General features: G+C 40.6%; 1 protein-coding gene across 3 annotated transcripts in view; it reads left to right on the forward strand.

Annotated features, from left to right (window-relative positions):
- TCF4 (transcription factor 4) overlaps window positions 1-27,464 on the forward strand; it is a 479,608-nt gene that overhangs the window by 30,872 nt on the left and 421,272 nt on the right. The window contains exon 1 of one of the 3 annotated variants that reach the window (XM_011971721.1): window positions 25,754-26,299. The exons of 1 other annotated variant lie outside the window; for it this stretch is intronic. Coding sequence is in view for 1 of the 2 variants with exons in the window: in XM_011971720.1 (XP_011827110.1) it covers window positions 27,075-27,140 (66 nt within the window). In the remaining variant the exon portion in view is untranslated. Of the gene's footprint in view, window positions 1-25,753; window positions 26,300-27,074; window positions 27,141-27,464 lie in introns of those variants that run through there. One more of the 3 variants, XM_011971720.1, reaches the window with a different exon arrangement.

Here is a 27,464-nt window from a genome sequence, read left to right on the forward strand (position 1 = left end):
GATGAGTTGATGGGTGCAGCACACCAACATGGCACAAGTATACATATGTAACAAACCTGCACGTTATGCACATGTACCCTAGAACTTAAAGTATAACAATAATAATAATAATAAAAGGAATGGAAATGAAGGAGTAGAACTGCTTTGTTCTAAAGACATAATCACCTATGCAGCAAATCTGGTGGAATCTTAAAAAAAAATAAGTAAGTTTGAGTTTAGCCAGGTTTCAGGATACAAAATAACTTATGCAAAAATTGGTTATATTTCCATATACTAAGAACAATTAGAAATTTAAATTTAATAAAGTCTATATGTATAGATATATCTAACAAAAATGTGCAAGTGTTGTACACTGAAAACTAGAAAACATTGCTGAGAAAAATTAAAGATCTAATTAAATGAAGAGATATAGCCTGTTCATTCATCAAAGACCCATACTGTTAACATGTCAATCCTCCCCACATTAATCTATACATTCAACATACTCCTAGTGAAAATCTTAGAAGGCTATATAGAAATTGACAAAATATTTCTAATTTACTATCAAGTCACTGAGGTATTGACCACAATGCAGACAAACAGATCAAAAGAACAGAGTTGGGGGTCCAGAAATACATATACACATAAAGAAAACTCACTTTTTCCACCAATGATGGATATCCTTAAGCAAAATAATAATAATAATAATTTTGATTCACACTTTGGAACATATATAAAAATTAACTCAGATTGGGTCACAGACTTAAGTGGAAAAGCTAAATCTACAAAATATCTAGGAGAACATCTCTGTGACCTTTGATTGGGCAAAGATTTATTGGATACAATACCAAAAGCATGATCCAAAAAAGAACAAATTAGTACAATGGACTTCATCAAAATTAAAATCTGCTGTTCAAGAACATGGTTAACAGAATAAAAAGATAAATCACAGACTGCTAGAAAATCCATCCAGATTGTATGTATTATAAAAGAACTGTGTCCAGAATATATACTGTACTTTTAAAACTCAAAAAAAAATTTAAGAACCCAATTTCAAAAGAGAAAATAATTTGAACAGACCTTTCACCAAAGAAAATATACTGAGGCTAAATAATCATATGAAAAGATCCAACAATATTAGTCAATGAGGACATGCAAATTAAAACCGCAGTGAAACACTACTACACACCTATTGCAATTGCTAAAATTAAAACTATCATCTATATCTTATGCTGTCAGGGATGTGTAAGAATTAGAACTCTTATACACTACTTACACTGCCAGTGGGAATTTAAAATGGTACAACCGCTTTGGAAAACAGTGAGGCAATTTCTTAAGACACACACCTAACCATATAAACCACTCATTCCACTCCTAAATATGTAACTAAGTGAAAAGAAGGCATATATTCATACAAAGACTTGTGTACAAATGTTCACAGCAGCTTTATTTGTAATAGTCCCACACTGGGTGTGGTGCTTATGTTTGTAATCCTAGCACATTGGAAGACCAAGGAGGGAGGCTCACTTGAGAATAGGAGTTCAAGACCAGTCTGGGCAACACAGTGAGACCCTCGTCTCCCCAAAAATTTAAAAATTAGCTGGATGCAGCGGTATGTGCTTGGGAGGCTGAGACTAGAGGATTACTTGAGCCCAGGCTGCTGTGAGCTATGATCTTGACACTGCTCTCCAGCCTGAGTGACAGCCTGAATAAGTAAATAAATAATAGCCTCAAACTGGAAACAACCCAAATGACCATTAACAGGTGAATGGATAAACAAATTGTGGCATACATACAATGAAATATGCTACGGTTTGACTCTGTATCCCCACCCAAATCTCATGTCGAATTTTAATTCGAAATGTTATAGGAGAGACCTGGTGGGAGGTAACTGGATCATGGGGCAGATTTCTCGCCTTGCTGTTCTTGTGATAGTTCTCATGAGATCTAGTTGTTTAGAAGTGTGTAACACTTCCCCCTTTGCTCTGTCTCTCCTGCTGACCATGTGAAGAAGGTACTTGCTTCCCCTTTGCCTTCTGCCATGACTGTAAGTTTCCTGAGGCCTCCCAGCCACGCGGAACTGTGAGTCAATTAAACCTCTTTTCTTTAAAAATTACCCAGTGTCATTTAGTTCTTTATAGCAGTGTGAGAATGGACTAATACAGAAAATACTACTCAGCAATAAAAAGGAATGGACTATGGATACCTGAAACAACATGGATGAATCATAAAATAATTATTTTGCATTTAAAAAGCCAGACCAAAAGAATAAAACAAAAAGTATACACTGTATGATTCCATGTGTATAAAATTCAAAAAAAAATCCCAACTATTCATGGTGGCAAAAAGCAGACTGTTGGTTGCCTGGGGATTGAGATGGGAGGCAAGGAAAGTGGAAGGAAGGATTGGGAAGGAGAGATAACATAGGGACATGAGGAAGCTTTTGGGGTGATATGTGCATTTTCTTATTCATGGGCATATGTATATATCAAAGTGTATTAAATTGTACACTTAAATATGTGCAGTTTATTGAATGTCAAATATATTTGACATTTATACACATCAATAGAGCTACTTTTTAAGAATATGAAGTAAGGTAGGATGGGCATGAGCAATGAGATATTACTTAATTGGTACAAAGTACACTATTGGGGTGATAGTGACATTGAAACCTAGACTTCAGTACTAAACAATATATCTTTTTTTTTTTTTTTTTTTTTGAGACGGAGTCTTGCTCTATTGCCCAGGCTGGAGTGCAGTGGCACGATCTCGGCTCACTGCAACCTCTGCCTCTTGAGTTCAAGCGATTCTCCTGCCTCAGCCTCTTGAGTAGCTGGGATTACAGGCACCCACCACTACGCCCAAGTAATTTTTGTATTTTTAGTAGACATGGGATTTCACCATGTTGGCCAGTTTGGTTTTGAACTCCTCATCTCAGGTGATCCGCTGGCCTCAGCCTCCCATAGTGCTGGGATTACCGGGCCTGGCTAACAATATATTCTTGTATGGCAATTGCACTTGTACCTCCTAAATGTATACAATTTAAAAAAATAAAACAGTCAAATTGTCACAAAATAAATTATTAAAGTGTGGAGTGTTTCACTTTCCCATGTTTTTTTCATTACAATACAGTGAGCTACATATCATGATTATTTTTATCATATTATTGTTTTACATTATTATTGTTCCCATATAATACATGATAAAACTGAGGCTCAACATATTACTTTGCCTAATGTCAGATAACCTTTGGCAACAAACATGATATGGAATTCCTTAAAAGCAAATAAAATAAAAGACAGACCTCATTTCATTACGTTGATCCTCAAGCATTTCCATTCCTGCTTTATCACCCTCCCCTCTCATAACCTTAAGCATCTCTCACTCAATTCAAGGGTGCCCATCATTCCCAAGTCCCCCCAAAAATGTGAGGTAACACCTCAATCTGCCCTGTCCAATGCAGTAGCTTCTAGCCATCTGTGCTACTGAACAATAGAAATGTGGCTCACTCAAATTGAGAAGTGGTATAAGATACAGCCCAGTGTCTGAAGATGTGAATAGCTCATTAACAATTTTCACATTGGCCGGGTGCAGTGGCTCGCACCCGTAATCCTAGCACTTTGGGAGGCCAAGGCGGGTGGATTGCCTGAGGTCAGGACTTCGAGACTAGCCTGGTCAACATGGGGAAACCCCATCTGTACTAAAAATACAAAAAAATGAGGTGGGCTTGGTGATGAGTGCCTGTATTCCCAGCTAGTTGTGAGGCTGAGGCAAGAGAATCGCTTGAACCTGAGAGGCAGAGGTTGCGGTGAGCCAAGATTGTGCCACTGCACTCCAGCCTGGGTAACAGAGCAAGACTCTGTCTCAATAAATAAATAGATAAATAAATAAAAATATTTTTACATTGATTTATGTTGAAATAATATTTTGCATATACTATGTTCAATAAAATATATTATCAAATTACTTTTATTTGCTTATTTTTACTTTTTCAATGTAATTCCTAGAAAATTTTAAATTATACATGTGTCTTGAATTATATTTCTGTTGGAAAGCACTGATTTAAATCCTACTGGGGAAAGTAATGTTATATTTTTTTGTTATGACAACTTCGGAAAATCATTAACTTGTGTTATAATCATGGTGCTCTATAGCTTTGGCTTTGTAAGAGGGTGGAAGGCTCTAGGTAGGGTGCCATGGATAGAATCTTGTGGTGATAGTTGAACAAAAATTGGCCTTGGCAGGGTAGCAGATGGTGATTAGGAAGGAAAAAGAGTGTAGTTGATCATGAACTCATAGTAGAGTGGTAGAAAAGCTTTGATCCCAACTCTAAGATCAGTTTTGTAAGTCAAACCAGTTCTTGTGCCTTAGGGTACAAACGTATTTTGGGGTACAATGCTAGTGTTGTGATTTGTCACGCTCCTGTGGCTGTTTGTGGCAGTCATGTAAGATGGAGCCAGCCCAGAGTTGTCTGGACCCAATCAGCTGCTTATCTGTGCAACTATTACCAAAGCAAGATTTGGAGCAGCAGCTGCAGCTTTTGACTCTGTGGATTAAAATCTCAATCTCCCCAAAGCCTTGCCTCATGCCAAACTCCTGTGCACCATAGTGCTGTCTCTTCTGCTCTTATTTATCAGTCAGCTAGAGTTCTGCCACATTGTTTGAAACTGGTGAGTGTCAACGAATCTTGGAAGCTTTCCTTGGGCCCACTGTGCTAACTCTTCACCAGAAGACAGGTAGGGGCATCAGTACCTATTGCACTGGCAAAATTACTGCGTTTCAGTACATGGTAGGTAGTGTTACATTTTCATTATTTATATTAAATCCAGCTCATGTAAAATACCGTTGAAATTGCAAAGCAAAACAAATGTCACAAAAGGCAGAGCCAAGTCTTGCGGTCCAATTGCGCCCTCCCAGACTCTTCCCTCTGCAATGTCTTGGGCTACCATGTGAACCACTTCTCTAGGTGTAATCTTTCCATCTTGATGGATATCCTCCTGTTGGAGCTGTTAACTAGTCAATATATAACATCCCTTTTTATCATCTTCTGAATTTGGAATCAATGGAAAAACAGATGCAAGAGTCAGACAGATGGTAAGAGAATGTGGCTTTTGATTAGAGGCCCAGAAATCTCCCTAATACTTCACTCATCAATGAAACACTCACCCAGTCACCAACAGAGCTGGACAGCGAAGGTCTACTCCATTTCAGGAACAAGAGAATCAGAGCCCCCACATCCTGTGGCATCCTCCAAAGACAAAGGAGTCCGAAAAGGCAGTGCACATGCTCAGAAATGCCAACCAAACTCAAACCAAATTAGCCTGCAGGAGTAAGGCATAGGGAAAAGGTGGGTTACCCTGGCAGAAATCCCTCTGCATGACAACATTAGGCCAGGGAAATGGATATTCTTTCTGACCTCTGCACCTCTATAAATGCATTCATCTGCATGTTCATGATGGGTTTTTATAAACACATTTGTCAGGGTTTGGCATGTAGACCTATAAAATGTACTTTTCCGGATCCAAGTTCTATTTATTCACTCATTCCAAAAATATTTGGCCAGTGCCTGTTATAGGCTAGGCACAGGTCTAGGTGCTACTAGGTGAAGAAACAGACAAAAACCCTGCCTTCATGGAGATTATATTTTTAGCAGAGAAGACTAAAAAAATAAATAAGCAAATAAGTAAAACATATGGTACTACAGATGGTGAAAAGTGCTATTGAGAAAAAGAAAGCAAACAAGGGGTGAGTGTGAAAGTTGTGATATCAAACAAAGTAACTAGGGAAGCCTCTCTGGGAAGGTAACATTAGAAGAAAGGCCCAACAGAGGTAGGAGAAGGAGCCCTGCATATATTTGGGGAGAAAGTGCATCAAGCAGAGTGAACAGCAAGTGCAAAGGCCCTGAGGAAGGATGCTTGTTATGCTGGGGGAAATGCAGAGTCTAAAGTGGCTGGAACAGAATGAGTGAGCCAAGTTCACATGTCATCTGTGTCTTCAGGGTTATGACACGTTCATGTCATGATACTCTTTCCTTTTTTGTTTGTGTTTCAAAATTCAGACTCAGATGTTTTACTGCAACTCTAGTGCTCACAGCTATCATGTTCCTCTGTACACATAAACCATATGCACATCCATTTCAGTAGTTCTGAGCCTGCCTCACCTTTGCTCAGAGCCTGAAAACTCCTGGTGGGAACAGCATCTCTCTTCATTACATTTCTCTGAATTCATCAGGCACCCAGCAAATGCCATTCAGAAAGCAAATTCTGAATATGTGTGTAGTGAAGGAAACTCCTAGACTATTGCCTCAAGGATTTTCATGAAAAACTTGCCCCAGCGTATGAGTTTTCCCAGCAGCAGTAGCTTCACTGAGAATATGTGGCTGACCACTGGCATATTTAGTTCATACTTAGCACAGCCTTCTCCATCTTAGCTTGGGCTGCTGTAAAAAATGTCTATAGAATGGTTGGCTTAAACAACAAGCATCTTTTTCTCACAGTTCTGGAGGCTGGGAAGTCCAAGAGTAAGGTATGGATAGATCTGATGTCTGGTAAGAGCCCAGCCCACTTCTTGGTTTGCAAGTGGCTGTCTTCTCATTGTATCTTCATATAGCAGAGAACAGAGAGAAAGAGCGTGTGTCTCTTCTTCTTTATATAAGGGCATTAATTCCATTCCTGAGTGCTCTACCTTCCTGACCTCATTACCTCACAAAAGCCTCACCTCTCAATGCCATCACATTGGGGATTAGCCTTTAACACATGAATTTTGAGGTGATACAAACATTTAGTCCAAAGTACCCACCTTTTTCCAATGTAGCTGCTGGCATTTGTATACATTAGTGTCCACACCTCCTACCGCCCACTCCACCCCACCATTTATTCATTGATTTCACAACTATTTATTGAGGGTGTATTATAGGCTCTCAATGAATCAAATAGACTCCTGCCCTTGGGAGCTTATATTCAAAAGGATAACACCTTCTTTGAAGGCGGGACGCTGTCTTAGTCACCATTATTCCCACGGCCCATAGCACAGTGCTTTCTTTGCCTAACATGCTCTATAAAAATATGCAAATCTTGAGACAAGTCACAAAGCAGAATTTTGTGGAACCAAAAATAAATGTGCTCATCTCTTTTATTCTTTAAATGGCTCATACAGACTAATTGGAATGGAGATGCGTATTTAACTCAATGCCTTCCTCTAAAACATACTCAAAGTCCATTTATTTCCAAGATGGCATTTTGACCTGTGATGGCTAAAGTCCCATATTGCAAAAAAAAAAAAAAAAAAAAAAAATGTGGCAAGATACTAGATTGGTCTAATTTTCTCCCTGCATTGTAAATCTTTAAAGCTACTGGGAGTGGGAGTGTAAGATGGCTGACCATTTAACGTGACTGTTTAATAAATTTCATTCCTAATAAGCCATAGTCCTGAACCCCTCAAAGTATCAGTATATTAAAATCTTCTATAATGTTATCAAGAAGAAGAAAATAAATTTTGAAAATTTTCCTAAAGTGCTTGAATTAATATTATCTTTCTGTGGTCTAGGAAATTCTGCTAACAGCCCTGCTGCTTTTCCATTAAGGTTACAGTGAGACGAAGCATGTGGCACACAGCTTCCATTTGTAGATCAACGGTGAAGGAGACAGATTTGTAGTTTTTATCAGCATTAGCAGGGCAAAGCACATTTGTTCACAGGTGTTAGGAGTCACCACTTGAATGAAAAGCTGGGCAGGGAAATTGTATTTTTCTAGTGAAAATGTAACTGAAGCATAAACACAGCCCACACCTTTTGAGTGTGGCATTATACAGTCTGCACTGCTGTTAACTCACATTGAAAGAATCTTGGCATTTTCTTTCCTTGAATTCATTCCTTAAATTGAATTAGCTCATTTTAAATCCTTATGATTATCATTATTGACGGAATGATAGCATTTGAATCTGCAACAACATTTTCATTGTTAATTGAGTGCTGAGAATGGGCGATGACATAGTTATTCTGATTTTCAAAAACTAGAAAATGGAACACGTGAACAGAGGCATATGAAGCCCTTTGACAGACCTAGGGTGAGGACTCAAGGCATGTCATTCCAAAATCTCTGTTTAGTTCCTTAGGAAATAGCATCTCCTGAGTTTTGTCCTGTTGATTGTTTAGCAGGTCCCTTAGGAGACTAAATTTGCTGAAGAAAGGCAGCCAGGAGCAGGGTTAACAGTAGAAATTGTCATTTTTTGAATCCACTGGCCTTGTAACATGGGAGAAATCTCTACTCCACCTTAGACACACCCTTTTCTCGTAATTTGTTGGAAAATGTATCTTAAAATTTGGCATCAAATTCAATTGATTGTTTGACCTACTGACTCCGAAGAACAGAACACTTTTATCAGATGTTTTGTTAGACACTGTCAGATAATCCAAAATACTTCCATTGGTTTGCAGGCTTCTCTAGAAGATGGGAGTATGTTCTAATGTGCCACAATTTTTTTTTTTTTTTAGAAAAGCATATGAGAAAATACAATACTTGGAAAATAAGTAAAATGGGTGAACATAAAATTTATTATATCCCCCAACAATGAAGAGATGTGGCATGAACACGCTCACCTCTGCCCATTGTGCCTACTGTGCTGTAGGTATTGCCGAACATGTGGTGCCTGGTGTCACCCACTGTTCTCATTCCCTCTTCCCCTCTGAGAGAGGGACCAGACCCCATCAGCATTTCTAGGTAGGATAATATAATGATATCAAGTTACCAGATTTTGATGTGTGAAAAATGAATTAGGTAGCACGTTCCTAGCCATGGGAGTATATGCAAACAATGTTATTGAGCAAATATTATGAATTAATTTAATATAATCATTATAGTAGAGAAATATTCTCCATCATTTCGATTGTCATTCAGTTGTCAACAGGAGAACAAGTATCACCGAACAAATACAATTTTCATCAGGATCAAGTCTGATTATTGGTTTATTTTAATCTAGTTGTTTTGTTTTGTTTTGCCTGGAAAAATGTTTACCCTGCTTAAGTTATAGATATTACCTGTTGTTTGAAATGAAATTTCTACCTTTATCTGCCCCAAACTTTGGGTTGACAAAATAATTCCACAGATGAAAACATGGCTGAGTTATAAATCTATATTATTCCTTTCACAAAAATCTAGCCTGTGTCCAGGATAAAATGACAATGGCACTTTGAAAGAAAGCAGATAGCTTCAAATTGTGTTTTTGAGTTATGGTTCTGGGCTGTGAATTAGGCTCAGAACAGAGAAGAGAGGAAACATTTTTATTAATATTCCCAGAGTGGAAGAACAGAAAGGGGTAAAAGAGCAATCATAACATTTTCACACTCTCAAAAGTAATGGGATAAAGATGTTCCCAGTAACTTTAGACCAAATATGTAGACAAAGGAAGAAAGTGTGTGTTATTTTTTTTTCATCTTCTCTCATCTCCTTGGGTAGAAATCTGTTGCTCAAGCGACTACTTATTCAAATAGTAAGTGCTTGAGGGTAATTATAGTTATTGAATCTTATACTGTATTAGGGATTGGAATGGGAAAGGACCCTAACTGCAGAAGCATAATCTCACATTTCAGAGCAGTGATTTTCAAACTTGAGCATTCATCAGAAGCACCACGAGGACTTGTTAAATAGATTGCTGGGCCTACCCCAGAGTTTCTGATCAGGAGGTATGGGTGGGACCCAAGGATTTGCATTTCTAATAAGTTCATAGCTGATACTGACACAATTGGTCTGAGAACCACTTTTTGGGAACCACTGCCCTTGAAAGCAGCACAGCAGAAGTGAAAAGTATTTTGGAATGCAAAACCTGTTTCAGCTGTGGCTCCTCCGATTCTTAGGTTATTTGCCTCCGTTGCCCCATTTGCTCATGTGGAAAATGCAGAGTACTAATATCTGCCTCATCAGGTTTTGGAGTATGTGTGAAACTATACGTGATTGTAGCCAAATCTGTATGTAAGTGTATGAAAAATGCATATGCCACCGGTATGATTTCCTTCATCAACTTGGAGTACTAATGCAAGTCCATCTTTTTTATGTTTCCAATTAATCATTCCTACCTCCACATGTGCAGTGTAGATAGACGTTCAATGTCTGCCTCTTGAGACCACCTCCTTCCCCCAGAACATATATCTCAGGAGTTTACTCAGTTTGAAGAGCCAGTCCACCTTCCAACTCTAGAAGAGAGACCCTGAGAGTCTAATCAGCCCACTGACCTTTATTTCTGCTCCACCACGCAATGTCACCATTGAAAACTCAGCTCACACCATCGGATGGAATTTTTCATCTGTACAATGCTCTTGACAGACCAAATTTCGTTACAGGCCACAGTGGTGCCCCCAACTTAGGATCCAAGATTGCAGCTCTTTGAGCTCACATTCATAGGCTGTTATTTCCCTAAAATGTACCACTGTGCAGGGCAATTGGGTATGATGGGTTTTCAGTTTAGGCCACATGCTGTGCTAATGTCAGCACCCACTGCTACCCAGCCCAACCTGCAGACCATCTTATGGTGCCAGGTTTACCCATCTTGACTCCCCCTTTTCTTGAGATGAATGCTCCTGTGTGACTTAGGGTGCCCATTCTGCAATCCCTGTTCTCCTCAACAGGACCCCAGTGAGGTATTCCAGCTGTCCTCACTGGGTCTGTGGTTGTACATCTGGAATCTTCTAATAACCTAAAAAGGGAAAGGGGCTGGAATCTCAATTATTTTATTTCAAGATCGGTCCTCAATGCTTATGTCAGCTTAATGGCCTGCCTCTAGTGATTTTGCCAACCATCCCCACTTCTTCCCATTCCCCTGGGTCCTACTGGAAAAGTCCCAGCAAGTAGGAGGCTGTCCATAACTAGTAGCCATTACAATGACCACCAACCTTCCTTTAGCTTCACTCTGCTTTCCCAGGTGATGGCATGGGGCTCCTGCAACTGAGAATACTGCTGATCCTTTACAGAAGTGGGTTTTTCATCTATCCATTACTTGGGATGTGGAGGTTTTCCTTGTCCCCTTTCTTAGTGAGATCCGGTCTTGCCACACACTCAGCTATTTTGTTCGCCATCCAGGATCCCTGCAATATTTCACTCTTTGAAACTGGGTGGGCAATGCCCTAAAAGCAAAGATCCTCTTTGTCCTCTCTGTTAAAAGCTGAACCAGAGCCAGTTCCAAGCAGGCCTCTAGCACTCCCTCCTTTCTTAACCCTTCCTTCACTTTCCAACAGAAGGCACAGCAAGGCCCATCTCACCCCCACCAGAGGAAGAAAAAAGAGGAAGATGAGGAAAGGAAGGAAACTTGCCCCCACCCCGACCAAAAGCTTCCTAGTGTGTGACCTTGACACACAACGGAGCAATTTCTCCAAGGATTCTGGGGTGGCGGTGGAAGCATGGCAGAAAAAGGGAAGAATCTGCTTTTTTAAAAAAACCCAAAAAACTGAAGTGGCAGAGTTCAAACTTTCCCTCAACATTTGTGTGCAGAATCTATATCTAGTGCTTTTAAAAAATCATTGTTGTTAAGATACAGCAAAATAATAATTACCCAGTCATTCAATAAAAATGTGTCCAATGCGTGTTCTGAGCAAGGACTGTTCCATGTGCCAGTGATGGTTATGGGAAGAATGGCACAAGGAGGGTCAAGTAGGGAGCTCCAAAGACATGACATTGATGACTTGAGGATCTGTCACAGCAGTTCACGGTTCTGAATGATGAGTCCCATAGGAGAACCATACAGCTATTCAACCCAGAGCTCGGAGAAATTGTTTTCTCCTCAGGAGGAATTGTTCCCCTGCTGTGCCATGATCTCCTGGCCTCCTGACAGTGAGCCATGCTCTCTGTGGTGTTTTTCTCTGCTCACACGGACAGTAAGCATCTATTCTATATACTCTGTGTACATGTTTCCCCTTGGGGTTGATAGCAGCTCCCTTTTAAATGGGTTAACCAGCAGCAGAGATGCAGCCTGTGGTTTTGAAATAGAGTCATGTTTACTACTAGTTTATGGACAATGGTGAAGACTTAGTGTCTGCCCATTCCACCTGTTATTAACTGTTTTAATAATCTCTCTTAGAAGTATGCACCGAAATATATTCTGGGTTTGATAGTTCTATATTTCAGATCATATATGGCACTCTTCAAAATAGAGTGAGCGCAATAAATAATAATAATAATACCTAACTTAATGCTTAAGTAACAATTCATAATTTATAAAACTGGTATGAATACATGAGCTCTTTATAACAACTCTATGAAGCAAATAAAATGACCTTCATCTTTATGGACAAACTGTACGTCTGAGAAGTTCAGAGGTTTGCCTAGATCTCAACCAGAGTGACTGACTACTGAGGGACATTTGGCAATATCTGGGGGCATTTTTGGTTGTCTCAACTTGAGGGGCACAGAGGGCGGCTACAGGCATTTGGTGGGTAGAAGCCAGGGATGCTGTTAAACATACTGTATGTAATGGCCAGGATAGACTTCCATGTCAAAGAATTTTCCAGCCTGAAATATCAATAGTGCCAAGGATAAGAAAAGCTGCTCTAGGATCACAAAGCTGGTAAAATCTGAACCCAGGTCTATTATTCTAAATCCAGTATTTTTTTCTATGTCCCCCAACTGTAAAGCTTTCATCTTGAATTGAATGGGGAAGCATCATCTATTACATTTTACATTATGTTCATTTTAGTTTCCCCTTTTCCTGAGCTCTGCGGAAGGGGTGGAAGTTTTGCCTTTAGTAGACAATGAAATGTTGCTATAATATAAAATCGTTCCTAGTGATTCTGGAAAACCTTTCAGCATAATTTCCACCTCTTTGCAACTTTATCCAACTCTCCTGTATCTGCAATTACAATTTTTTGGACTACAAAGGGTGATAAATTTTACTGTTGCCCAATTCTAAGACTGAGATAGACAACATCTAGAACCATGTAAGAGAGATGGGAAACAGGAGTAAATGATTGATTAACATGTGTGTGTATTCTCAATTATTGATGGTAATGGCCCGTGGATGTAATGTGAACTTGCCAACGCTGCTGATAATCCAAAAGTCATTTTTATTGAGATTTGGAATACGAAACATTTTTTAAAAGGAGAGTCATCTATCTAATAATCACTTTAATTTTGAGGTAAGCTACTATAGCAGTTATTTTTAATTCCCTAAATACACATCACTGTGAGGCAGGAGAGGCATCCAAGAATGTGCTAGTCAGTGGGGGATGCCAACAAAGATTAAAAATTGGAACAAGATTAGTAAAGGAATGGCTAAAAAAGCTGTGGTACAGGCATCTCCTAGCCAAGGGCAGGAGAGTTGAGGGCATGGATACCAGAGCCAGACAGCCTGGGTTCTGACCCTGACAGCTTACTAATGTTATGATATTGAGCAAGTGACTTCATTTCTCTCTGCCTCAGTTTCCTCAACTACAAAATGGGAGTGTATATAATACCTACCATATAGGGTGGTGCTGAGAACTAAATGTATCTTAAAATGTGCCTGGCACATAATAAGTGTGATCGTGCTATATATTTTCTATATTTTGTAGGCATTAACATGAATCCGGCAAACCTATGTATAGTGATGTGAAAACATGGCATGACATTCCCGTTAAGTGAGAAAAAGAAAAAGAAAGGAAAGAAAATCACACAGCCATAATTATCACACTGGCGCATTTATATTTTAAAAATCCCTAATGACTAGATAGGTGAGTTATAGGTTGCACAGTGAGGAAGAACTTGAACCCTTTTTATTCCATGAGAGAAGTTTACAATCACTTGCTGGTCTGGGAGTAGGTGAATATTTGTCACCTTGAAGCAGACATTCTTTTTTTCTTTTTCAAGACAGAGTCTCACTCTGATGACCAGACTGGAGTGCAGTGGCGTGATCTCGGCTCACTGCAAACTCTGCCTGCCAGTTTAAGTGATTCTCCTGCCTCAGCCTCCCAAGTAGTTGGGATTATAGGTGCCCGCCACCACACCCAGCTAATTTTTGTATTTTTAGTAGAGACGGGGTTTCACCGTGTTGACCAGGCTGGTCTTAAACTCGACCTCAAGTGATCTGCCCGCCTTAGCCTTCCAAAGTGCTGGGACTACAGGCGTGAGCCACCGCACTTGGCTTGAATCAGACTTTCCTTTACTTTTTTTTTTTTTTTTTTTTTAAATCATTTATGGAATGTAAAATCAGAAGCCCAGTCGTGCCTCAAGGAAAAGGCATAGAAAGACCTTTTAAGTTCCTTCAAAGGCCACCTCTCCCAAGATCCTTTGGAATGCGAAGCTGGTCACTTAGGACGAGGTGGGCAGATGATGCAGGGGTTCAAGGAGCCCTCTGGAAGGACAGTTATCTTATTGGTTACTATATAATACTCCACTGTAGATTATACAATTTATCTACTCAATCGTCCCTCAAATTCAGGTTTTCCAAGTTTTGGCTATTATGAGCACAGCTACTTTGAACATTCTATATATGTATTTTTGTGGATACAGCACTTATTTCTTTTGAGTGTGTAATGTGGTTAGAACTGTCTACTGTATTAACATGGTCACGTCTGAGGTCTATTGGCAAGAATGTACAGGCATTTCTCTGTATCTGAGCGTGATTTGTTCTGGGCCTTCCTGCAGATACCAGACTCCACAGATGCTCAAGTCCCTGATATAAAATGGCATAGTATCTGCATATAACCAGTGCCACCCCCCATAGACTTTAAATCATCTCCAGATTACTAGTAATACCTAATGCAATGTAAATTCTTTGTAAATACTTGTTACACTCTATTGCGTAGGAAATAATGGCCAAAAAACAGTCTTATATGTTCAATACAGAATTTTTTTGAATACAGTATTGTTGGATCTGTGGCTGGCTGAATCCACAGAAGTGGAACCCACAAATATGGACAGTCAACTACACTCCAATGGTCCCAAAGAGGAATGCCACCAGAGGGTAGAAGAACCTATCTGGGTGGCAAAGCCTGGATACTGTGGCCTAGGAGTACATGAGGGTGACCACTTCTGGTCCAGGTATAGCTGAGGTGGGAAGTCCATTTGGACAACCTTCCTTTGCCCAGAGGTCACACCTGTGAGAATGGACAAAGTGGATAATATTGGAATCCATGTGTATGGCTCCACCGTCCCTGTGCAGAACACAATATTAGACATTGGAACAATGAAGCTCTCTAGGAGAGTACTGACCCTTTAGAGGTTTAGAGTCTAATTGAGGAGGCAGCAGCAATATATAAGTCTATAGATTATAATAGTTTATATTAGAAGCAATGTGTTCATCTCATACATTGCTGGTATGATTGCAAATTGGTAAAGCCACTTTGGAAAACAGTTTGGTGGTGTCTCCTATTATCTGTGACCTAGCAATTCTAGGCATACAATAGGTATATCCTAGGTATACACTCAAAAGAAACAAGTACTGTATCCACAAAAATACATATACAGAATGTTAAAGGCAGCTCTACTCAGAGTAGCCAAAACTTGGAAAACCTAAATTTTGGGGAAAATTGAGTAGATAAATTGTTGTATATCTACAATGCAGTATCACAAAGCAATAAAAAGAAAAACAACCTTCTCCCACAGGCAACCACATGGACAAATCTCACAGATACGATGAGTGACAGAAGCCACATGCACTTGAATATACACTGGATAATATATTCCACTGGATGATGTTCCAAGTTCAAGAACAGATGAAACTAATCAGTGGCAACAGAAGTCCAATGGGATGGGTATTGACTAAGAAGGAGAAGGAGGAAGCCTTCTGGGTTGTTGGAAATATTTAATATCTTGATCTGGGTAGTGGTTACACTGATGTGTATATATACGTAAAAATTTATTGAGCTGTACAGTTTTTCACTTTTTATCATACATATATTATACCACAGTTTTTTGTTTTGCGATAGAGTCTCACTTTGTCACCCAGGCTGGAGTGCAGTGGCACGATCTCGGCTCACTGCAACCCCCGCCTCCTGGGTTCAAGTGATTCTCCTGCCTGAGACTCCCTTGTGGCTGGGACTACAGGTGCCCAACACCACACCCAGCTAATTTTTGTATTTTTAGTAGAGACGGAGTTTCACCATGTTGGCCAGGCTGGTCTTGAACTCCTGGCCTCAAGTGATCTGCCCACCTCGGCCTCCCAAAGTGCTGGGATTACAGGCATGAGCCACTGCACCCGGCCTGCAGTTTTTTTGTTTGTTTGTTTTTGTTTTGTTCTTTTTGTTAAGTTTTTGTGTTAAGTAAATGAGTTCAGAGCACTAACTGCTGGTGGAAGGTCAAGAAGCCAGAGCAGACTTCAGAGGGGAGGGAAGAATTGAGGTGGATTTGATGGGAGGCTGGAACCTGCGCAAGGCAACTGCAAGAGGGAAGTTGGATCGTGGAAGGAAATAGGTGAGAACAAATGCATTGTAGCACAGATGCCCAGAAAGCTTGGAAACTCTTCAACATTCATCTTCCCTCCCCACCAGCTGAGAAGCTTTGGGCATAATGTAGGATAGTCTTCACTCAGCTCCAAGTGTAGACTTTGATAGATTTGAGCCTTAGGAACATAATTACTTAGGGATGAACGTAAACCAGTCATGACATGATTTGGGTAAAAGGCAAGTGTATTCCTAAAATGGTTCAGTCTAACCTCAGCTGAGGCTTTAGTGTCAAGGTTCAGGGGGCACCAACAGCTATCTCCATCTACAGGCAAACAGCAGAGTGTTTCTGTTTTTACTGGTAGTCATCTTGGTATCATGAGGGAGTTAGCCTGACCTAAAATTGGGCTGAGCTGAGAGAAAAGTAGAGAAACGAAGCTGGAGCTGTATTTGATGGCTCTAAACCTTTTTGGATTTGCAAGCCCTTTATCGTTTAAGCCAGTTTGAATTGATTTTTCTATTGCTTCACAACCCTGATGGCTTTTCTGCTAACCTATACACAGCATTTCTTGAATGAGTTTTCTCGTTTTCATGGCCATAGCCACAGCCCTATTTCAGAATCTCATAAGCAGTAGTTAAGTGAACTGCAGTAGCTTTCTAACTGGTCTCTGCCTTCAGTTTCTTCTTACCTTTATTCATCCTCCATGTTGCTTCCAGAATGTTCTGCTCAGGCACATCTTATAACTGCTGCCATGTGATCATCCTAATGGTTCCATGCATTGTGAAAAAATGCCAATGGCCCATGTATACTTATGTAACAAACCCGTGCGTTCTGCACGTGTATCCCAGAACTTAAAGTATAATAAAAAAAAATAGAAAATAGAAAAAAGACCAATGGATCCAAATTTGCTGAGTTTTAACAGTTTAGTCCTTTGGTTCTTCTCACAAACCCTAAAAAGATCCTTACTCTCTAGCCTTCCCAACTTTGCCAGAGTTAATGCTTCAGCCCAGGACATTCTTCTCTCTGTCTGCTTCATGGGAGTACCACTTTTCTTTCCAGATTCAACTCTAGTCTCATCTCTTCTAAGAAGCCTTCTAAGATTTCTCCAGCTGACAGCAAAGACTCCTTGCATTATAGTGTTACGGCATGATTTTACCTCTTGATAACTCTCTATATAGTTTGTCAGGGGTTTGGAGACTTATTCTCGTCTAGCCTACCCATTAGCATGTAAAGGCTGGGAGGTTAAGGGCCCCAGTTTTTCATCTTGAATGAATTCTTCATTGCCCCTTGCATAGTGCTTTTCATAGACAAACTGCTCAATGTCTTGTGTCCTCAATATTATGTGTTCTATGCTTAATTGACTAGAGCAAAGACTTCCTTTAGGGAAAGATATGGAAATAAAGTTGGAGAAGTTAGGTGGGGGTGGGGTTGGAGGGCAGCTTTTGGAAGATTTTAAAAGCCAGATTAGATATATTAACTGCAATTATTTTATTGTACTTGGGAATACGCAAAAGATTCTCTGTTTTCCAAAATGTCTTTTATTCTTTCTACATTGTTTACTCTTTTTAAACCTTTATTATTTTATTTTATTTTATTTTATTTTTTGAGACAGAGTCTTGCTCTGTCCCCTAGGCTGGAGTGCAGTGATGCGATTTTGGCTCACTGCAACCTCCGCTTCCCAGGTTCAAGTGATTCTCCTGCCTTGGCCTCCCGAGTAGCTGGGATTGCAGGCATACACCACCACACCCAGCTAATTTTTGCATTTTTTTTTTTTAGTAAAGACAGGCTTTCACCATATTGACCAGGCTGGTCTCAAACTCCTGACCTCAGATGATCCGCCCACCTCAGCCTTTTTAACCATCTCCTTTTCTTTGGGGGAGAGAAAAGAGGGAAAGTGGCTCTTGGGTTTGAAATATCACGCAAAGATGATTAGCTTTGTTTTCTCCTCTCCATATGATCCCATAATAGGCTTCATGAACACCCTTGCTAGCAAAGCAGTGAGGCCCATTGCATTAGACTGTTCTCACATTGCTATAAGAAACTAGCTAAGCCTGGGTAATTTATGAAGAAAAGAGGTTTAATTGACTCACAGTTCACAGACTGTACAGGAAGCATGGCTGACGAGGCCTCAGGAAACTTACAATCATGGCAGACAAAGGGGAAGGAGGCATATATTCACATGGCAGAGCAGGAGAGAGAGAGCGAAGCAGGAGGTCTACACACTTTTCAACAACCAGATCACGTGAGAAGTCAGTCACTATTACGAGAACAGCAAGGGGAGTCGGCCCCCATGATTCAATCACCTCCTATCAGGCCCCTCCTCCAGCACTGAGGATTACAATTTGACATGATATTTGGGTGGGGACACAGAGTCAAACCATATCACCTATCTACTTCAGCAGTGGCTATAAACATTTTTTATGATGACCTAGTATGCATGTACTATACTGTATATTATACAACTGAAGCAAGACTTTTGTAAATCAGCAATACTCTTAATTGTTATGATGCATGTTAGTATTTTCTGTTATGCAATTTCACTTCAAACAAACAAAAAATGAAAAGTTGATCTAAATCCATTTCATGACCATTAAAGAAATGTGTTCTTCTCAGGCACATCTGATCACTGCTGTCACATGCATGATTCTAAAGGTTCCATGCATTGTGAAAAACAGCTAATGGATCCAAACTTCCTGAGTTTTAACACTTGAGTCGACATATGAAAAATGTGGCATTAAAGCATATATATCCTAATTACTAGGTTACAATTGTTGAATGAGCTAAGTGCTTTTGCCAGTATTTTATATTTAATCTGATATAATAATTCTATGACAGAGCATTATACCCTTTTAATAGATGAGAAAAGGGAGGCTTAGAGGTACAGGTCCAAGGTCACAGAGCTGCATATGGCAGAGCTGAGATTTAAACAAAAGTAGACCAAGCTTCTGCTTACAGCTCAGTGACATGTGCCATAGCTTTATGTGACAGCCAATGCAGAGAAGATTTGCATGTGCTGATTCTTTTTTTTTTTTTTTTTTGAGATGGAGTCTTGTTCTGTCATCCAGACTGGAGTGCAGTGGCACCATCTCGGCTCACTGCAACCTCCACCTGCCGGGTTCAAGCTATTCTCCCGTCTCAGCCTCCTGAGTACCTGGGATCGGCATGTGCCATCACTCCAAGCTAATTTTCATATTTTTAGTAGACACGGGGTTTCACCATGTTGGCCAGGCTGGTCACGAACTCCTGACCTCAAGTGATCCACCCACCTCGGCCTCTCAAAGTGCTGGGTTTACAGGGGCGAGCCACTGCGCCTGGCCTGTATGTGCTGATTTTTAAACTTTCAGCACACGCGAGGGAAAACAAGACCACGGAGGTACAGACCAAACGCTCTCTAGCCTACAACTTCATTTGTTCTCTGGATCTCTATTCTGGCCGTAGAAATGTGAAAGTAATCCAGAATCAAAAAAAAAAAAAAAAAAAAAAAAATGACAAAACCCTTAAAATAGAACACTCAGGCTGCAACAGAAAAAACAGTTTTATGATTAGGAGGTAACTTCTAGAAGGCTAGTATTAAATCTTTTCCAGTCTTCTTTAAATTACCAAAATTCCATGGACACTCAGAATGAAAGATTGTTAAAATTTTATTTTTTTCCTTTTCCTAAAGTCCCAAACCATCTAAAAGCCGGCAAAATCTAAATTCTACTCTGTACGTGTCTAGGTCTATTAAGGAAGGTTTATTATCTTAAACATCAATCTGTTATGTATGACTTGATTTCCAAAATTGCTTAATTTTCTGGGTCATTCCTGGAGGAATACTTATGCACTATGCAGTGTGTTGGGTCTTAAGGATACAAAGACCTCCTCTTCACCTTTAGAGGGGGAACATGCACTGAAAACAGAGAACATAATAAACCAATAATTGTGCACAGTGGGACCCATGCAGAAATAATGGTAGAAGGTGTTGAGGAAAGACAGTGAATTGAATCATAATCCTGCCAAGGCAGAATTTTGATTTTTCCTACTTTTAGGTGTTTTGGGGGTTTGGGAAAGGAAAAGAGAAAAGTGCATCTTTGACAATCTTTCATTCTTAGTGTCCATGAAGTTACATTAATTTAAATAAGACTCGAAAGATTTAGTGGCAGCCTCAGAGAAGGCTCCTTCTAATCATAAAACTGTTTTCTCTGTTGCAGTTTGAGTGTTCTATTTTAAGGGTTTTGTCATTTTTTTTTGGAGGACTTGCAGAGTGGGAGACTAGGGCAGGAATGGAGATCCAGAGAAGAAATGAGGTTGTCAGCTAGAGAGTATTTTGTCTATACCTGGGTGGTCCTGCCTTCTCTTGTGTGTGCTGCAAGTTTAAAGTCTGGCACATGCAGATCTTCCCTGCAATTGGCCATGACCTAAAGCCATGGCACATGTCACTGAGCTATAAGGAGAAGCATGGTCTACCTATGTTTAAATCTCAGCTCTGCCGTATGTGGCTGCGTCAGTCTTCTCCTCTGTAAAATGTTAAAATGTTATAATAGTTAAGCAGTATGATGACAGCACCTTGTATTGTATTAACAATAATGAAGACACTGTCCCCACGGCTTGGTAAAGTAAGGCAATTATCGTAGTTATATCTTTAGGGTCTAGAACTTAAGTGACAGGAGTCAGTAGCCTGCTGGAAATCAAACTCACCAGCAACATTTACTAACAATGAAATCAACCTAAAATGAAACCCCAAGAAAAACTGATTTGAAAAAATGTAAAAGTTGTACTCTTCAGGGTAAAGCGTGCATCTTGAGGGTACAGACAGATTATTCATTCATTTATTTAACAAATAGTTACTGAATACTTTATAAGTGCCAGGCACTGCAGTGGGTGTGGAGACATGGAATGGACAAGATTCATGTACTCTGGCATCGTAGAGTCTACAGTCTGATGATGGGCGACGTAAAAGGAAATGCATTATTCCCTGAGCTAATTTTATGGCAGAGAATAACACGATCAAGCGCTTACTGTAGACAGAATAGTTAGGAAGGTCTAGTTAGGAGGAGGTGATGTTTAAGTTGAGACCAGAAGGATGGATGACATGGAGTTAGCCTTGTGAACAGTGACAGAAAGAATTAAGAGACCAGCATATGCAAAGGCCCCGGGGTATGTAGAGGACTCTGTCTCATAAATCTCTGGACTTCTTTCACACAAACTGTCTGAAGCTCTCCCCATCCCTCTTGCCAGCTGCCTTTCTGACTCAGACTTACAGTGTGAGTAGGGCGCCAGATTGAGGTCCTAGCTGGTTATACCCATTTGACATATCAACCTAAAAATATGCTGGGACAGTCTTCCCTTTCTACACATTTGCCACAGGCTGTATCTTGCTTACTGTGACTTAGCCATTCAATCAAGACTGCCCTTGACATTTATCTCATTCTGATTTTTTTTTTCCCTACATTTTTGCCTCAGGTCCTGAGAGAATGGCTGCTGACACAAGGTAGATGCTCAAAAATTACTTGCTGCATCTTTGGATGAATTTCATTAGAGCATCAGAGAGCTAATTTTTGTTGTTGTTTGTGGCTTTATTTGCTTGTTTATTTTAACATAGGTGGGACACAGGGAGTACAAACTGGATGGAATTTGAAGGAGAATGGTAGGGCATTCTGGATTACCAGAGGGCTGCCTGGCTATGCCGCTCATTAACGACATGACCTTGGCCTAGTCTTCCCACTTGAGCCTTGACATTCTCAACTACAAATGAGGGCTTTAGACCAAGTACCCTTGAATATATAATTTGTTTCTGTCTACGAATCCATGGGGTATAAATATTTGCCACTCCTTCCATACTACTGTGCTAAGCTTCCATGCTACTGTGAAAGAAGCATTATCTTTAGGCATTAACTCAGCTCATGCAATAATGATGCCTTATATTTGACAGAAATTTATCATTTACAAAGCACTTTCATTTACATTATCTTATTTGATTTTAATCAGTCATGTAAGGTATTTAAGATAGTTAAATTTTTTTTTTTTTTTTTACATCTGACATAATGTGAAACTTGCCCAAGGTCACAAAGAGACAGAAAAGGGAATGAATGACACGTGTCTGTGCTGTTCTGATTATAGGTGGCACAATGAATCAGATAGGCTCTCTATCATGTGGGAGTGAAGCAACTTTTTTTAGTTTACTCCCTAGAATAGCGGTCACTACTTTAGAAAAAAATGTTAATGACAGTTTTGACAATGTTGAAAGGTAAAGAATCTTTTTTTGTATGAAGTTCTTTAGTAGTAAGGATCAGAAACATAGGTCAGCTCACCTGGGGAAGGGGAACATTGTAGGAATTAGCAATCTCATGGACAGGGGATACTGCACTCCTCATAGTAATTGGGAAATAATCTCTAGGCGTTTCTTCCTAGGACTTAATTGTTTGTCTGCTTTTCTTGGAACTCCCAAGACTGCTCTCTCTTATCTGAAGAGCAGCTTCCTCTGCTTACTCATGGTTCTTGTTTCCCTATAACCATGGCTCTCACATGGCTTAGCTTGCTGGGACCAGGTCTGGCCCGCTGACTACAAGATGTGCCTGATCCATCACTCACCATAGGCTACAGTCAATCTCTTCCTCTTTTCGCTCCTGGGGTCCAATCTGCTGGGGCTGGTGGGGATGGGGCAAGAAGGAGTCATGTGACACCCCCATCAAGTTCTACCTTGCTATGAACTGAATGTTTGCGTCCCCTCCAAAATTCAGTTGAAACCCTAATTCCCAATGTGCTAGTATTAGGAGATGGAGTCTTTGGGAGATAACTAGGGTTAACTGAGATCATGAAGGGGGAGCCTCCATGATGGCATTAGTGTTCTCATAAGAAGAGGAAGGAAGACCAAAGCTCTTTCTTTCTCCACCATGTGAGATTTCATTTGCAAGCCAGGAAGAGAGCCCTCTCCAGAACTTGACCATGACGGCACCCTAATGTCAGACTTTGTAGCCTCCAGTGGTGTGAAAAACAAATGTCCGCTGTTGAAGTCATCCAGTCTATGGTATTTTGGCCAGTCTGAATTGACTAAGACAAACCTCTATATGAGGATTTATGAACAGGTTCCTAGGCAAGGGAGTTTGCAAATTGAAGAGACACCCCAAAACATACCTACTACCCCTCCTTTTTTATTTAAGTTTCACAGGATCATCTTGGTTCTCCTTTTCTTAGGTGCCTCCAATCTTCTAAGTATAACTTACTCTCTGACAATTCTCTGACAGAATAAGTAGTTATTCTCTGACAATTAAGGAGAAACAAAAACAAAACCAAAAAAAAAAAAAGACGACAAAACACCCACATTTGTCCCTGAAATTTAAAATATGAAGGGTGGTTCCATCATTTTCTGATTGTAGGGTCAAAAAATGAACAAGCAACTAGACTAGCAATCGAATGCCTTTAGATCTCAAACTTCATCCTATCACTGGTTTCTGGATGGATTATTTATTGCCCTTGAAATTCAGCGGAATGTGGCTGGGTGCGGTGGCTCACACCTGTAATTCCAGCACTTTGGGAGGCTGAGGTGGGTGGATCACCTGAGGTCAGCAGTTCCAGACCAGCCTGACCAACATGGAGAAATCCCGTCTCTACTAAAAATACAAAATTAGCCGAGCGGGATGGCGCATGCCTGTAATCCCAGATACTTGGGAGGCTGAGGCAGGAGAATCGCTTGAACCTGGGAGGCGGAGGTTGCAATGAGCCAAGATTGCGCCATTGCACTCCAGCCTGGACAGCAAGAGCGACACTCTGTCTCAAAACAAAACAAAACAAAACAAAACAATAAAAGAAATTCAGCGGAATGAGGAATCTTAAAAACCTAAAAGCTAGAAGGGGTTTTATTGGATTATCTAATCTCTGGATTTTACAGCAAAAGACATTGACATTGGGCCTTAGGTCACAGAATGACTAGAGGTAGAATCAGTGGAATATTTCTCCTAACACAACGTTTGCGATCTTTTCATTACATCATCTAAGCAGAGCCTGTAGGGGTTAACTCTGAGAACTGGGGATGATGCTTGTGATAATGCAGCATAAAGTCAAGTCTAAATGTAAGCTATGATTCTAAGATGGGAACACAGAATGGGGATGGAAGACAGGAATCTTCACCATGTATGAATGTACAGGAAACAACCAATAAATGCCTTTATTCTTGTTCTGTAAAAACTTACATGTAAATAAAAGATCCCCGAAATCGATCTGAACTCTGTTATTGCCACAAACTTTTATCAGAAAAATGGAGATTGGGATGTTCCCACTGCCAGATGGTATAGGAATATGGTTGAATGTGGACTATGATCACAGACTGGTTTCAACGGTGGGCTCTGTCACTCAATATAGTTGTGTGACAGTTAGGCAAGTTTGTACCACTTAGAAAACTTCTTCCCTGGGTCAAGCAACCCAATTTTACTTGCTTCTGTCGCCCAATATACAAAATAGGGTAGTAACACACACTCCATAGGGTTATTCTTAGGCTTAAAGTAACCAATATTTGTGAAATTATAAGAACAGTGTTTGGCACATAGTAAACATATTATATGTGTTACCTGTCGTTATTGTTACTTGCTTTTCTGTTGCAAGGACTAAAAGCTATTCTTCTGGAGTAGGGAAATTTCCATTTAAAATTCCACTGGCTAGGTTAGAGGTTTCAGTTGATTTAGCAATGAATTAGACATGGAAAGGAATTATTCCTTTCACGGTGGCTTCATCTTTATCGGTATCCACTACAAAATTCATAAAGTGGGCATTATGTGCTTTTCACAGACCAGAAAACAGGCTAGAGAAGGTAACTGCTTGGCCACAAATGGAAGTTGAGCCAGTCGTGGCTAATGGTACAAACTACATTTGAGTCTACAAAGCAACAGATGAAAGTCTTCTCCAAGTGAAGACTTTCCGGACTTAGAAAGTCCTCACAATTCCATGGACCTGTAAGAAGATAGGGTGGGGGACTTCATCCCTCTTTCAGCCTAGGACCAATTTGGCTCAGAGGCCTTTTCCCATGCCACCCAAGGCTCCCTGAGAAATCCGGCTCCACAAAGTGGGAGAACCCAGGGTCGGGCTTGCTGTGAGGAAGGTCGGCCCAGTCCTTCCCGAGCCTTCCTCAGGGAGACCTGGGGGGATCTCACTTCCCTGCAGAAGTCTGTGGAGTTTAATTTGTAAATTTATGCCGAAACTACACTTTTGTGTTAAAGAGCAAGGACGGCCAAGAAGCGGCAACACGAATAAGAGCGCAGGGAAATGGGGCCTGCGAACGACCTCGGCCTCGGGAACTCCCGCAGTGCCGCCCCACGCGCGACGCCCACCCGAGGACAGCCACCCGCCTCCGCTCCTGGAGGAGGCGTGGTCGACGCGCACCGCCATCTTGGACGCCTTTCTAGGAGCTCTGTTTACCACTCTATGGTCGCCCGCTCCCGCCCCGCCCCTTCCCAGTCATTGTCTGGAGGAGCAGCCGCGGCCGCAGCTCCTTCTCTTTATAAGCCCGCAGTTCCCGGATGTGAATGGATTACAATGTATCTTTCAGGGAAACCTATTATTATCAATGTGACTCCACGGGGGAGTCCATGGTGATGATGATGAGGAGGAGGATGATGATGATGAGACACCTCTAAACTTGGAACAAGTTTAATACTTGAGAGAAGAAGAAAAAAAATCACCAACAAGATTTGTTTGAGGAAAAATTATAACTATCCTGTGTTGATTTTTGTTTTTTATAAACAATAAGAAAAAGTTGTTGGATTTTTTTTTTAATGATTTCTTTTTTGGGGGAGGGAATTTTGTTGCAGTTTTATGGTGGAAAATGCAAAAACCAGAGCCAGGTGCATAATCTTGTAATCTGTGGATATCCCTGGAGCAGGACTGAGTACCAGTTAAAATACTTTTTGGGGATACACATGTGAGATACTAAGTACTTGCAGAAGATTTTTGTCTATCTTTTTAAAGTCTCTTTCCTTGGAATATTGTGAGAATATTTGTGGCCATTTAAGGTAACGTTTCAATTTGCCGTCAGAGTAAACTGTTTGTAATTGAATTTAATTTTTAAGATGTCGATCCCGATGTTTTATTAAAACAAAAGGGACAACCTATTAAATAATTGCCAATGGGAAAAAGTGTGTGCATGCATTTTGTGTATGTACTCGCACATCTAGCAATACCAGGGTTTGTAGAATGTGTGTTTTTTTTTTTTTTTTCCAAACACACGTTAAAATAGCGTATGTTGCATATACCGGATAAAGCACGCTTGTTATTACAAAACGATAGAATTATAAAGCTTAAATTTTATCCTAAAAAGTGATGTGAAAAAGTATGTTTTAAGAGCATGCAGGGCCTATAATGGTAAATGTTGAATTAAAAACTTAGTGTTGGCGAACAGGGACTTAGCGTGCCTAGGAACTCAAGTGCAAAAACAAAACAACATCCACCCCCAAAAATTGTCCTTTTTTTTTTTTTCCCCCCCCGAAGTTTGCAGTTATACTATTCTGTGACTTAAAAGGGAGGGGAAAGAAAGTGTGCAATTCAGATTTCGCCCCCAACGCAAAACTACCGAAACGAAAATCTCCCCAGGAAAATGTGGCTTGATTTATAGACGAAAAAGAAAAATATTGTTCCTCTTGGCAAAGTCTTTTTGCATCACGTGTATTTGCAGCCTAGTATAAACTTGCTTTGCCGTGTGTGGATGTGTGAGTGAGAGGGAACGAGAGTAAGAGAAAGAAAGAAGTGAAGGGATGTAAACTCGAATAAATTTCAAAGTGCCTCCGAGGGATGCAACGGGCAAAAACTGAACTGTTCAGGCTTCAGATTGTAACTGACGATCTGAGGAAAAATGAGGTGCTCGATGAATTTTCGTTTGTATTTTTTGGCGAGGCGGGGGAGGTGTTGAGATTTTTTTTTTTTTTTTCCCTTGGGGTGGGTGCGAGGGGGATCATCCTAGCCTGCCCGACCCGGAGCAAGTCGCGTCTCCCCGCCGGAGCCCCCCCACCCATTTCTTTGCTGAACTTGCAATTCCGTGCGCCTCGGCGTGTTTCCCCCTCCCCCCTTCCCTCCGTCCCCTCCCCTCCCCGGAGAAGAGAGTTGGTGTTAAGAGTCAGGGATCTTGGCTGTGTGTCTGCGGATCTGTAGTGGCGGCGGCGGCAGCGGCGGCGGCGGGGAGGC

The sequence above is a fragment of the Mandrillus leucophaeus genome, unplaced genomic scaffold (genome assembly GCF_000951045.1).
Source record: "Mandrillus leucophaeus isolate KB7577 unplaced genomic scaffold, Mleu.le_1.0 Scaffold124, whole genome shotgun sequence".
Lineage (NCBI taxonomy): Eukaryota > Metazoa > Chordata > Mammalia > Primates > Cercopithecidae > Mandrillus > Mandrillus leucophaeus.